Source organism: Lonchura striata, chromosome 1 (genome assembly GCF_050655825.1).
Source record: "Lonchura striata isolate lonStrDom1 chromosome 1, ASM5065582v1, whole genome shotgun sequence".
NCBI classification, from domain to species: Eukaryota; Metazoa; Chordata; class Aves; order Passeriformes; family Estrildidae; genus Lonchura; species Lonchura striata.
In genome coordinates, this window is record NC_140703.1 from 103,593,982 (window position 1) to 103,609,009 (window position 15,028).

At 37.0% G+C, this 15,028-nt stretch overlaps 1 protein-coding gene across 14 annotated transcripts in view; it reads right to left on the minus strand.

The window, feature by feature from the left end:
* SH3KBP1 (SH3 domain containing kinase binding protein 1) overlaps positions 1–15,028 on the minus strand; it is a 209,163-nt gene that overhangs the window by 42,161 nt on the left and 151,974 nt on the right. For all 14 annotated transcript variants that reach the window (XR_014949879.1, XM_085559285.1, XM_085559354.1 and 11 more), the window contains one exon: positions 9,097–9,191. Coding sequence is in view for 13 of the 14 variants with exons in the window: in XM_085559285.1 (XP_085415411.1) it covers positions 9,097–9,191 (95 nt within the window). In the remaining variant the exon portion in view is untranslated. The remainder of the gene's footprint in view (positions 1–9,096; positions 9,192–15,028) is intronic.

The following is a 15,028-nucleotide window of genomic DNA, read 5'->3' on the forward strand; positions in this document are numbered from 1 at the left end:
AAAATTTGTTAAATTCTGTAATGAAAATGGTCATGATTTAGAGCATCATGTTAGTAATCAAGCACTCCTTGGCAGAAACATGATTTTAAGATCTGTCAATGAGACAGAATGAATCTCTCAACAACTACCTAGTATGAGATAATTTAGATAAAAGAGTCCAACAGACAATAAATTTGCCTTCTGAAGCAATCCTGGAGAGAGCCCATTTTCATTTTATATACTTCTTGCAAATATATGTAGATTATGAAATACTAAATGAAAAGCATTAAAGGAAACCTCCAAGTCTGGCCTCTAACCTCTGTTTGGCCCCTAACCCAGAGGTTTATCCTGCTCAAATCTTCAACCTATCCCAAAAGCCCCAAATCCTGCATGGATCTTTCCCAGCTCCTGTCACTTCTTATGTCCAAACCACACAGAACCTTACATGTGGTAATGCCAGCTGCATCTCTCAAAGTTAATTTATCTCTCAAAGATAAATTTTTATTTATCTGCAAGCTCCAAGGCTCTACTAAGAAATCCTCATGTCAAACCTCTATGGAAGGGAAACAGGAGAGATAGTCAGAAATTAGACATTATTTCAGCTGTGGTTACACTGCTCTTTCCAGGCTGTGGTTTTTACTAGAAGGCACAAGAAGAAAACACCTCTAAAGAAGACAAAGTCTGGTCAAAAATTGGCTCAGGTTATTGAACACTGCAAAAAGAAATTTGCTGAAAATAATGAATGACCTGCAATACCCAGGACATTAGAGTAGCGAAATTAACAGAGCAGTTGTATTTTTTCTGTTAAATCTGTTTCAGGCTAGGTCTAATATTTTGACTTTATATTCTGTGACTAAATAGTTTAATCAGTAATGAGGCTAAAAAGCTTTGATGAAATATTTGTACAAACAGGAAGACTTAAGTTGCTTATTGAACAAAAACATCTCTTCTGAGGATTCACTTCATTTGCAGTGTTCAGTCAGCAGAATTGTCGTGGAAAAATAAATATGTTCCACATCATAAAACTCTAACACTCCAATACTCAAATTAAAACTAAATTAGCCAACACAAACATGAAAGGTGGTGCCAGTAACACACATAATTTATGCCTCTCATGAGCCAAGATAAAATATTTATGTAATTACATTTTCTGTATTTAGAAAGATTGTAAAAACCTAGAACAAAACATTTGAAAGATTCTTTAACACTATTACTACTTAGATTGAAGACATCTTAGGACCAGGGTCCTAATTACAATTACTAGTTACTTGCCACTATATGTGCATTTTTATTTTTACTTCCCCTTGAAATAGCTTTATCTGCCCTGAAAAGGATGGACTTCAGATAATACCATCAAACCAGCAGGTGAACCCAACATTCCGAATAAAAGAAAGGATGAAGCTAAGCAGTGAATGTAAAGCCCACACTGTGAGCAATGATCACAGTTTTCCAGACACCTCAGCAGTTCAGCAATATCTTTTCTAAGTAGAAAAAAAGATGCTTTCCTTTTTTATCTCAAAATATGTCACCTTTTTAGTTTAGCTTGGCTGTGTTAAACATACTTACAAACAAAACGCCTTTCAAGTTATGCAAATCTTGAAGCACTGCATGCATGAGGGATCCTGCCACTTCACCTACAAAGCTTGGCATGAACTTGTGTTTGTCATAATTCAAATTTGGGACTTCCAATGAACAAAAGAATCCCCTTCTTTTGAAGCCACTGTTGTAGCATCACAATTGGTGGTAACAAAACTAGGAAAAGACAACTTCAGTGTGAACTTTAAAAAAATAATATTATAAATACATTAATGAGATCAGCATTTAAGTGCTGGCTGTTCCACTCTCCCTGGACTAATCACAGGCTTAAAAGCTTATTTAAGTGCTTAGCTCAAACATTTGTGTTTCAGTAATATTTCTAAAGATACCAATGAAAAGTAAGCTGCACCTGGTTCCCAAATAAACATTGTTAGGCTTTGTCTCTACAGAGACCTTAAAGCCCCACTGCTAATCACAGCAGCCAAGAAATGCTGCAAGATACGACTAAGTGTTACAAAATTATTTATAAACATTTAAAATTATTGGCCAAGGACAAGGTTCAAGCAATAGACTGCACTCAGAGTCTATTTTCCATAATTTATTGAGTATATAACATAATTTCACAAAATGAACATTTATTGACTTGATCATCAGTGTGCCCACAAGTTCTATATAACTGCTTTATATCACTCAAATGAGGAAGCATTGATGCTTCTGTGCAGTGACACGAGCTTTACCCCAGGCAATAGCTGCACACATTGGAGGTATGTCAAACAGGGCTCCTTTTGCCGGACCTACCCCAGCTGCCATCCCTCATGGTTTGAACTCCAGAAAGGATCCAAACCTTTTGGTTCCTATTAGTCAAAACCTACAGAGAAAAGTTTCAGATCAGGGAAAAGTGACCCTACTGCTACACCAAGCTCTCAGCAAGCTGCTGGGACAGTCCCACTCCTCCATCACCTGTCCCTGCTCACACACCCCTGTGTGTCCTATGCTTGCCAGATGGAAGGTGAAAGGGCAGGAGAACCATCCCTTTTAGCAGCCACCTGCCATCCATCACATAAAACTGCACCCTCAGCACGCACAATGTGCAAAATAATTTCTTGTCTGGAATCAGCAGTGTGATACAAGCAGGTTTCCCAATCAGAGGAGGAGGCAGAATGTCCTGGGGGAAAAACTGGTGCCAAGGGAAGTAGTGAAGGGTAGGGGACAAGGAACACAAAAAGCAGATTAGACATGGCTATTAGGCCTGGCCAATGATGAATAATTCATGGGTATCTCAGAACCTTTATGGTATTGTTCTTTCTGAGGGAAATACCTATTTATTTCCAGAGGCAAGAAGTGCCTTTATTGCTTACATGCTTGTCTGTAAACATAAAACATCATAAAAGCTTTCTTAAAGCTATCATAAAGCTTTCTTAAAGCTGGGCATTATTAACTACTTACTTACTATTTTCCTTTCAGTTTCTGTATGCAAGATTGCTGCAGAAATTACAAATGTGCAAAATATCTTGTATTAAAATCCCAAAAAGGGGATCTGCATGACCAAATATTCAGTGTCAACAGAAGTCCATTGTGTTACTCTGACAGAGAGCCGTATTTTTATTTCATTAAACCATATCATACTTTAACTACATAACTATATTTTTTGCATGGTTTTATTAGAAAACTATTTTCTAAAAATGAGCTAAAAGCTTGATTTTAGTTGTAAATCAAGGAAAAACAAACTTACCTGACTACCATGAAATGTGACTAATTTTTTCCTTTCTTTCATAGGAAGAAAAAGACAATCCTAAACTTTATTTTGAAAGAGGCAGTCTTAACCTACAATAATTCTGCTTGGAAAAAATCTATCTTCTTGCCAAATAGGTGTATTTTTAGTGACCTCAGATATTATCACCCTATTGGTTTGTTTTTACCCATAGAAGCAAAAATAGTGAAAATTTCATCTTCATATGGAAGAATCAGTGATACCTACCTATTAGCTCATATTTAAAGAAAAAGAGTTTTTAATTCCTTCACATATTTCTACAGCCAAGATTTGTAAAATATGTGTGTGCTCCTTGTAATTAAAGGTGTACAGAAAAATTCAGCAATGAATCAAGCACCACAGAAACAATTTCTGGCAACCCTAGTGACTCCCCACCCCAGCAAAATGTTCAATTGAGTATCAGCAAGTGTCCTTCTCTATCACACTGTCTGTGTCCTGCTCCTTCCCCTGCTCATGGCCTCAACTCACTGGCAAGATCCTTTCACATAGCACTTACTAATTTCATCCCTTTAGGAGCCTCCTGCATCCATCAGAGCAGCTGTTTTCCTTCACAACCCTGCCCAGATGAGTTTGCCTTGCCAATTGCTCAGCTAAAGAAAATGCTCTGGACAATTACCTCCTGCACCAGGATGAGCATTTAAAGATGTTGTAAGACAGAAACGCAGTAGAATTGTTTTGGCAAAAGGGCCATGCTCCAGTAACAGCCTATAAATTCAGTCAGGGTTAAATTAACTGCACTTGTGGCTACCCTAAGGATTGGGCAGTATTAAAGGCTCTGCATAAGGCTCTTACAGGGACAAACACACAGAGCACCACTGCAACAGTGAGAAAAGGACATGATGAAAGAGACTACCAAGACTGAATCTCATTGAATTGTTTCCTTATACTCTCTACTCACCTGTGCCTACTTGTCTGTCTTATCACTCGACTGCATATGCTTCAGGGCAGGAAGTTGCTAAACGTACATCATTTTGAATCACAAAACTTGCAAATCTCACAATAAATTATTAACAATAACACCAAAAGCAAATACAAGCTTTGTAAAAAGTGGTTGCCATTATGTTCATTTTTAAAACCAGGCTTGTGGCTCTTTGACCCCCAGCACAGAATTAAGCTTTACAAATTGCATTGCCATTAAATATCTCATTGAACATCTAGACCAGATAAATATTCATGTAAATTTTTCACTAGTAATTATCCTGTTGTGTCTTTCATTATACCAATGCAGTAACTTTACCAGTACTATTTGAATAGCATTAGCAAAATCACCTTATATATTCAGAATTAGCCAAATTGCCACTGGTATCACTGTTGTCCACTGATATTAAGGGTTCAGATGAGGATATCTTTCTATTGCTGCCAGCTTTTCAAACTTGCAATTATTTTTGAAGCAGATTATTTTAATTATCCAGACCATTTTCACTCCTGGAAATGAAGTGATCTTTACTGTCTAGAACTCAGGTGGATTAATACACTGCAATGAAGTCTTCTTTCCATCCTTGCAATAAAACTGCTTTTGAATAGTGCACAGCTGCCAGTGTGTGCTTGATGTATTTGCTTTGAAATTATGTAGCTATTTCTATTGATTCCTCACACAGATAATTTTCTGTGTGCCAGTGAAGTCTTCAGAATCCTATGCCTTTTGTCATAATTTATCAAAGCTATTAATAAATTTGTAGAAAAGTGGCTTACAATAGCTATGTCTAAGAGGGCTGGAATAAAAAGTCCTGTAAAATTTTCATGATGACAGTTTAAAATGTCACATGAATCTTCTGCTGCTTAGAAAAAAACTGTATTTATTACAAATACAATCTTCAAAATAAATATTTGAGCATGATAAAAGACCTGTTTGCCACTCTCCTTCAGCTGCAGAGTGCAGTGATTACTGGTGCTCTTGCTCATACCCAAATGCTGTCAGGAGCATTTTGAAGACACTAAAAAAAAATACCTAAGGAACACATATGTTTGACAATACAAAAATAATCTACAGTGTCAATCTCATGACCTCTTACCATTCATAATTCTAACCTTATGAACATATCTAATAATCAAAATGCACAATCATCTCCTTAACTATACAAATAAAATTAATGTATTTTGATTTTTATTCTCTTTCTTTCAAAACTGTATTTTTCTTATACTCCATTTTTGCACAGCAAAGGTACCAGATCTATTAGTTTATTGCCTTGAAGATTAAGTTTTTACCTTCTGTTACAATTCTGACCAATATTTTCAGGGTTTTTACATTATTCACATGAAATAATTAAAGAACTACCATTTCCCACTTTTATTTCCACTTATTAATAAATAAAACCTTTTCTAGGTATTTACAAGGGTATTTGCTTCACTGAGGAAACAAAGGAAAGAAAAACCTTTTCCAGAAATTTTTGGAATAGATGTATGTGAATTTTCTGCTTTTCTTCAGTCTTTTAGATATATTTTAACTAAGATGTGTTTGGACTCTATCTCATAGTGTATATTTTCCAAATAATTGGCAATTATTTTTGGTTATCAGTTTTGCATAATGCCATCCTTTACCCTATATCTCCCCAAATACACACCATTCTGACCTGCAAGTGGTCAGCCTCTACTGACTTTCTTCAGCACTTAAATAAACCTTTCCAGCACGTTGTCCATCTGAGAATTCACTTGTGATTCTGCAAATCTGTTCAAAGTATTCTTTAGCTACTTAAAAAAAACCCTCAGATATTCAAGTTCTCTTATCACAGAGACCTATTGGGAAGTTCTGACCAGCTTGTGATTCAAGATCTCAACATCCATCAAAACAGTGAGAACTTGAAACAGAGTCTGCTCTTTATATTAGAGAGATATTTTATGATCTTGACAAAGGGACTTTTATAACTAATTCAACTGAATAAAAGAGAGAAATCTACTATATTCTTATCCCTTTCATCTGTGTATTCTGTTAAAATGGTGATATAGAATTCTGCATTTACTGATTCTACACCTTTCCACAAAATTAGGTCTTCGCATTTTAAGAGGAATATTAGACTAACAGCTTCCTCACATGCCTGTTGTCACATGTGTGTGCACCTGTACCCAGGCTCTTGTAGAAACTTCCCATTTAGCTCATTTGATCTCATTTAGCTCATCCCCTTTTGTCTTAGCACCTATCAAGTGTTATCTCATCTTTGTGCTTTTAAGATTATTGTAGTGCATTTTACATTCTTATAATGAGATTTTACATTCATTCTTATAATGAGATTTCTCTCCCATTCTTCCATCACTCATTACTTCAGCCACTCCCACACATTCTCACCAATGCTGTTGTTTTCAAATAAAAGCAATTTCAGCATGAGTTAAAATTATGAGTCTTCAATGCTCCTATGGATCTAGTTGTGGAAAAACAGACTAGGCTAGTGACAGACATTTTAGGCTGGGAATCTACATCACTTTTTGGTTTTGGTGATTTTAACAGAACACATTATTTTATGATAATGCATCTGTGGTTGTAGGAAGTACAGTGACACCCATCTGTTTCCTTAGAAGTACCAGTCTTCTCTCTTTGAGTCTAGATAACTGGGAAGAATAAATGTTGCCTAATGCTTTCCAGCATAGAAAGCAAATCTTGCAAAACAATTAATTACAAATAAATTAGAAGAAAATCTGTAATCTGGTAGCAAAGCAAAGCCATGATAATAATTTCTGAAGGATTCCACATGTTTCTCTTTGATGCCTCTTAGTCAGCATGGCTCACTAACTGGTCATGTCAGTGTGGTGATTTGAACTCCAGGTAACTCTCTAGCAGAAGCCATTGGTGGGCAGAAAAGTGAGGCTGACTTTGTTATTGCTGACTAAAAGAAAAAATGACAACAGACATCTGCCTCAGAAGATCTGGATTAAAATAAAGTTACTGTATTATGTGGTAGAGCATAAAGGAGATCTCACTGTTTTCCAAACTCTACAGCAAAAACCCTGACTCCGCATAGCCTGAATTTTATTTTTTTAACTGTGTTAAAAACAGATGAAGAAACCCCACAAGTTTGACTTGCAACAAGGTCTGCAAAGCACAAAAGGTTCTGCAAAATGACTGCTTGTTAAACACCATTTCTTCAGTGGCTCAGATCAGTTCTGACAGTGCATAAAAAGGCATCCCTAGAGAAACCCCAGGATTCTGAGCATTGAGATCCCCCACTCTCTACAGACATGGGTTTATGTAAGTGCTTACAGACATGACATGACACAGAAAAAAAGAAGAAAATTAAATAAAATGTCTGCAATGGCTTGATAGCACTAGAGAGTAGAAAGACAGGGCTAGAGAATAGAGTATTTACTGTTCCAAACCATTCTCTCTGCATGGTTTGGAAAACTGATCAATGTGGTCAAATCATCAGCTTAGTTATTATAAAACACAAATATCCTTCCACTGTGAGGGCAGAGGCAGAGGGAAGAAGAAAATGCAGAAAAGAAAGCTAATGAAATCTCACACAGAAACTTCAGTAATGCAATTGTCTTTTCATCTATGCTTGCTGATGAACATGGCTCCACCCAGAGACAGCCGTCTTGGGGAATTAAATCATTCTGGTCAATATGGCATAAAGTGGACAGGAGCAACAGCTTAAAAGCCATTTTCATGATCAGAAACACTGTTAAATACTCACATGAGAACATTCTAAAACAGGTAAAGCTACACAGCTCTACAAACAAGTTAAACAAAATTCAGTGAAGGCAAGTCATTAAAGGATATTTAATGTACACAATTTATTTTTCTATTTGCAGTTTCTCTTCCTACCAAATGCCTGATTACTTTTCTTTGGTTATATGCATATTGTTCAACACAAAGAAGATGTCCTCTAAGATTTAAAATGGCTTCGTATGTGGCAAACACAGCCCCAGATGGACTTCCCAAGATTTTGGGTTTTTTTTCCCCCAGTGCCAAATTGTTCAGTTAAGTAACAATTTCTTATGACACATCAATTAGAGAATTAATTATTTTACTTTCATATAAGCACAAACAAAAGTAGCAGTATTGTGTACATTGTTATGATTCATCTTCCTCATGGAAAATCCACATCTTTTTCTAGTTTATAGATTTTTTTCCCCCCACAAATATTTATGGCCAGCAATCAAAAACTTTTAAACAAACTGTAAAATCTTTAAACAGGAGCAGGAAATGAAGTGCACACAAACTGTAATCTGTTGTTTGTAACATGGTGCACAGCTCTTCTAAAGGAAAATAAACTGTTTACTCATTATCTCACTCTCTGGCTTTTGAAGATTTGGTATAAATCCTGGCACTGCTTTTTAATTTCTAATCTTGAAAAATGTTACATAATTTTAGAAAAAAACCACAGATGTAAAACTATTTCTTTTCTGTTATCTTTCTCTGCTTTAACAGAATATTAAGAGTGGCTAAATTTTAAATGTTTAGCTCAGTAAGTTAATTTAGGCTCATTAACTCAATCTAACACAAAAATCTAATTCCCAATTCCTACAAGAAAAATAACTCATTCACCAAAGGGAGATATTCAAAGCTGTTGCTTTCCTGGATCTTCCAGTTTATTCTGTAAGCCGCTGTGTTTGTTACAGGGATCAATTTACAATTTATGTTGATCTGGCAGCAAATTTGAGTACACATTGGCTGTTCTTTGCTTAGCATTCAGTATCAGGGTAAGGTGCTACAAGAGGAAGGGAGATATAGGGCTCTGAAGTTGGCAGAATGTTTCATTGTCAAACTAGCATTGCTTTAGCAACAACACTATAGGTACAAATACTAATTTTATGGCAATTAAATTATATCAGTTTAAAGAACTGTATCACTGCTTATAGGAAAATAATATTGCTTTTACCTTACTGATAAGTGTTACAACATCACCTTCCCGGATTGTGAGTTCATCATCGTTCTGTGCTTCATATGGAAATATCACTTTGCAATACTCCTTGTCTGAAAGGAAGAACATTCATTGTGATAAATTATCACTTTATAACAATTGTTTATTCAAGGGTGAATAATCTTCATAAAATATTCCATTAGTGTCTCTTTGTGATGCCTTATTTCCTTGTCATCTTTCTCTTCGTATCTCAGACCTTCATAAACAACATGAAATATTTAAAAAACTGCACACTGATAAGCATTCCTACACACGTCATCCAGGGAGCCAGCTCTGTAGCCCCTAGAACCAATATCTCAAATGAAATTGCTCCAGACAGCAACTTGCCACAAATTCTTTCCCTTTATCATAGTTCCACTGGTATAACCTCCCACCAGACTGCATAAACTGGAAGCATAAGGCACACAGTAGGTCGACATAGCTTTTCTATCCCCTTGTGTGCAAGAAAGCAGGTATTTATGAATCTATAAAGATGGTACAACAATAAATAATACATTAATAAAGGTTAATGCATTAATAACTAAACCACCTGTACACTCAGTGTAAGAGTTTTAAGAATTACTCTAAGTTTCCTTGATCCTTTCTCCTTTACTGTCTATAGGCATCATCTCAACTTCCATCTGGAAAATACAGAAGCCAGCACTCCTACTCAGAAATCATAAAAAGCAGTTGTCATGAAAAGCAGTTACTTACATGTTGCTGTGCAACAGATGAGTATGTCAATGTGCCTTACAAATAAAGAGAATATGTTTTACAGCTGTTAAACTATGAATAAAAATATGTGATACTCTAAGACTAAAAGGTCTAAAAGGACTAAGTAAACTACTCTACTGTTTGTAGAATGGCATGTGATTTTGTAGAAATGTTCACCTCACTTTAAATGTCTCAGTTTTGATGACCTCTGTGTCTAGTCAACTTCCATATTCAATGCAGAGAAGTACTGGCAGGCCACAAATCAATTTGAAATAACAGGACTTATTCTTTTATACTTACTATAAAGAGAACCTGCATTATCACACTTGGGAGTATCTGAGTCTCATCCAGAGGGTTCAGCTGCCAGACACTAAGTGCCTTTTCAGACACTTGTGGGCATGTAAGACACATGCATAGTATGGCTCAACCTATGGAATTGCCAGGTCCCTCTGGTCTGACAGCTGGAGGCAATTCAAAACAAAATACCCTGGGGGTATCCCAAACAGCTCCAGATGCAAGCTATTGACTTCAGCCCCCAAGCTTTGACCTTGTGTCTAAATTTAGATTCAGGTATCAGATGTTAGAAACCAACCTGGTCAGTGCACTAAAGTCAATAAAGATCAAGTCACTAAAATGAGCAAAGCCTTGAGAGCCATTCCTGACTCCAGGAGCAGACACCTACATTTGTTTGGCTGAACCATGATTTGAACTCCCTGGACAGCAGTGACAGATGTCTAGTGGGACCACCCCCTGAAAAATCCAGATACCAAAATCAGGATTATAACCCAAATTTAGGGCTCTGAAACATAAGCTCCCTCCAAACTTCTAAAGTTTAGTGAGAGGAACATCAACTGTGAAGAAGCAGCCCAGAAATGTGCATCTGAAAATCTGCTCTCTGTAAGCACTATCAGCCTGAGAAATTAAAAAGTACTAGTAACTAGTAAAATGAAAGCTTTTTTTTCTTCAGTTCACACACTGCTACTCAGAAACAGCATGGATTTTATGTGTCATTGGTTCAAGCAAACAAGAATTTCTTAGGCTTCACAGATTTCTTATTCTGAACACAAATGTTTGAATTTACACATGATCATTACAATTGGTTTTCTGGCCATGCCTTGTATTAGGTCTGGCTGAGATAGAGTTAATTTTCTTCACAGCAGCCCACATGGTGCTGTATTTTTGATTTGACTAAAACTGCACTGATAATACACTGGTGTTTTGCTGTTGCCCAGCACACCTAAACAGCTTTCTTTTTTTTCCCTTTTTCTATCCCCCAAGTAGGCCAGGGTGAGCAAGAAGCTGGAGAGGACACAGCAGCTGACCCAAGTCGAGTAAAGGGATATTCTATGCCATATGGCCTCCTGCTCATCACTAAAAATGGGTGGGCTTTGGGGGTGTTTCCATTCCTTGGAGACTGGCTGGACATTGATCCAATGTAGGTGGTGAATGAATTGATCTACTGAATGGTGATTGCCTTTGTGTTGCCTCTTTTAATTTCTCTTTCATTTATTTATCAAACTGTCTTTATTCATTGATTTTCTCACTTTCCTTGCTCTGCTTTCTCCCTTATGGGGAGCAAGTGGCTGGGGGGAGCATAGCTGCTGGGTGGGGTCAACTCACCACACCTCCTCTGGTGCCTCTGAAGAAACAAAACTCTGATTAAGACAATGAACAAAAGTTTTCAGGGAAGAGAAACGAGCTAGGGAAAAAAATCCTTTTCTCTGTTCTGAAAGCAGAGAACACTGTGAAATAAACATTTAGTAACTTTTCCAAACCACTGGGCATGTGAGAACCGCCAGGTCACATCTCAGATTCAGAGGATGAATGGGGTGTCTGCTGCTTTAGTGCATTCTGAGAAAGGGTTAGGATGTCTCCTTGTGGACTTGTCTAGGATGCTCTGCCTGCTCCCTGTCTTGTCTTTGAGACAGTATAACAACATTTTATGTAGAAGCTGGTAGAAAGCTGACACACACTAACTTAGGTGGATGCAAAGCAGCGTGTAGATAAATATGAGATTCAACACATTTTACACTTCAGTGGCATGCTACCTTAAATTATCATCGTGGGGTTTTTTCCTAGTCTGAGTATACCCACTCTCTGAAAAGCAGCTGTGCTAAATAATAGATTCAGTGAATTAGTCCAGAGTTGATGCAGATGTAATACTGCACTAAAGAAGCTGAATGCTGCACACTCAGGCAAGTCTCTAGTTACTGGGAACAGGCTTAGCATTTCTTTTCTGGGATACAGAATGACTGGATTCTCAGAGGTAAACAACACCTGAGCCCAAGAAGGATGATTCCAGAACATCCATTCTCAGACACATACATTGATCCTCCATTCAATAACAGCATCAGCTGAAGATTAAGTGGAAAGCCAAGCAAAAAGTACAGCTAAAAAACTTCAGCCACCTCAGCATCACTCTTAACAGAATGCCTGTGGTGCAGCTTCTGCTCAAGGCATGTATGAATCCCACATATTTCAGATGAAAAAATGCTTTGGATGGCAAATGCTGGCACAGGAGCACAGGGTGAAGGAACAGCCACAGAAAATGAATACAGTTTATGTACAGTGGAAGTCTGGACTTCTTGAGTACAATTCAGACAGACCTACACTGAATCACTGAACCCACTGGATCATGCAACAGAGGTCTCAACATCACAGATGGGTTGGGAACAGTGTAAGCAACTGGACAAAGTCAGCTTTCAAACTTCTCCTAAGGGATAGGTAAACCAACATGATTTAAGCAAGCAAAAATAAAGCCAAGAGAACTCAAAACAAAGCCAACAGAACTTCATATTATTATATGAACCTTTAAAATCAAATTAATAAAAGCAGAGAGGCTATGTCACATCAGGACTAAAATTGTCCTTACTCAGCAGGGCACAATACCACAAGACAATGTAGAAGCACTTAATGTCAACAGTCATGTTTAGATAGGAAGGAAGAAAAGATAAAAGAAAAAACCAATTTCAGACAAAGCATTGTATAGACCACCCTGGAATTTGCTGAATTTGGGATTTTCCAAATGAGGAAAAAAAAAAAATCAGAAAAATACTAAAAGTCAAGACAATATACCCTATTACATGCCTGGCAAATAAACTTAAGGCAAATTAAAACTTCAAACTAAGATACCAATACTCAGGATCTCTCAACTGTAGATGATAAATTTAATTTTTACATTTGATATCCAAAGCTGGGTTAATACATCACAGTTCTTCTAGAAGCCTCTTTTTCTCCTCCTGACCTGATAAAAATATAACTGTTAATAAACCCTCAGCAGCAGATATCCTGGAAATATTAAGGGAGTAGAAAAGATGATACTCATGAGCTTTTAAGTCCTGTTTTATCAATTCAGCAGTACTTTACTCTGTCAGACCACAGTCTCTCACTGCAAACTCTCAGCTCCTCCTGCCCATGGGCAATGGGCACTGCTCAAGTAACTGAGTGAATAGATATGATATAGAGATAGAGATAGATACCGAGAGAATGAGATATTTTATGGGGGTTGTTATCATGTATCTTTGTGCAACACTGTCTGTCCCCAAGTTGACAACGTGGCCTTTTTGATAAAAGTCTCAACCCCTCAAAAATCATTGCCCCAAGAGAGAGAACAACAGCAAGGGGCAGCCTTCCTACAGAACACAGCTGCTTCATTACCCAGGCCATTGCAAGGACAGTATTTCACTGACAGGATTAATATGTATTTACAACTGCAGGGTAAAGAGCTGATGTCAAGCTACAGACCCGCTCTGGGACTTGGGGCCCTGCAGCAGTATGGCAGGTAAATTTGTATTTTGAGAGACTGGTTAAATATTATACTGTTCCAACCAGATCTGAGCAAACTCCGTTTACTGTATCAGTGAACCCTGCTTCACTTCAAAAGTGTGACTCTTCTGTTTGTTCTCCTGCCACACTCTTAGGATGAGCTAAGACCTTCAAGAAGGCAGTCCACAAACATTAATTCAAGCTTAAATTTAAAAGGGGACAGTGACTCTGGAATTTTCTTTTCCTCTTAGGGCAGGATGACACAATCTCTTCCTTTTACTTCTATTGTTGCTTCTTTGTACTGTTAGTTTTTGAGGCTTAAACATTTCCCCATCAGTGAAGTCTAAAACATACAGCAATCAATATGGACAATAGCACTATAAAACAAGAAAGCAAGCAACAGTAAGGTAGTATTCCTTGAGCTTAAACTTCCTCTCTTTGACTATCAATGATAAAATGTTTCTGAAATGCAGTAAAATATACAAAATCTAGAGAAAAATTACATAATTATTACTAAAACCACAAACCAGACAAAAGGAATCCAAACACTATACTCTGCAGAATTTGGTTTTACTATTAATTGCTACACTCAAGACTCATAAATAGATAGCACTAATAAATATTTTCACAAAACTTAGTAAGATGTAAACTGTCAAAACACCACCTTATTAAAAAATAGAAACAGAAGTAACTGTGGTTCTATTAATACATATCCACCATGCAAAGAGATTAATTGTTTGCTATGATCTTGGTACTCCTATGAAATAGCTTAACACAAATTTAAATAGTGAGTGGAATAAAATCAAATTAAATGCTGTGGTTAAGTAAGTCACTCTATGACTTACTGCCTTTGCTATTTTGTTGTCTGCTTATTTATACTCCATTAGTGCAGTCTTGGTAATCTACAATAACTCTCAGACGTTGTGGATGTTTTTGTTTTGCTGAATTTTAGAATCCAACAGAGCTACTTCAAAACTTACATATATTTTCTGCAACATATCCTATTCACCACAAGCCACTCATACTAAAAGTAAGCTATTTCATAGAAAACCATGTATCTCACCCAGAAATAGGATTGTAAACACTCACACATTAATATGCCATCCTATCTACATGACAGAGATGAAACTTCAAGAGCAGAATACTCCTCTAAATGTGGGAACCCACACATCTAAACCAAACAGCTCTCCCCTTTTCTCTTCAAAGATGCATTCCCTCATTCATAAAAGACTAGTGGTATTTTCCCAAGGGATCACTCAAACCCTGTAAAGATTTGTGCCTTCACTGTGCTCTTTCTTTGGGCAAAAAGTTGTCTTTGGCCCTGAAGAGTCATCTGTTTATCCCACAAATCTTCAATCTGTTTTTGGGCAGATTTACATAGCATATTGTTGGGAGATGCACCTTAGAGAACACACACCTCTGTCTTTTGCTT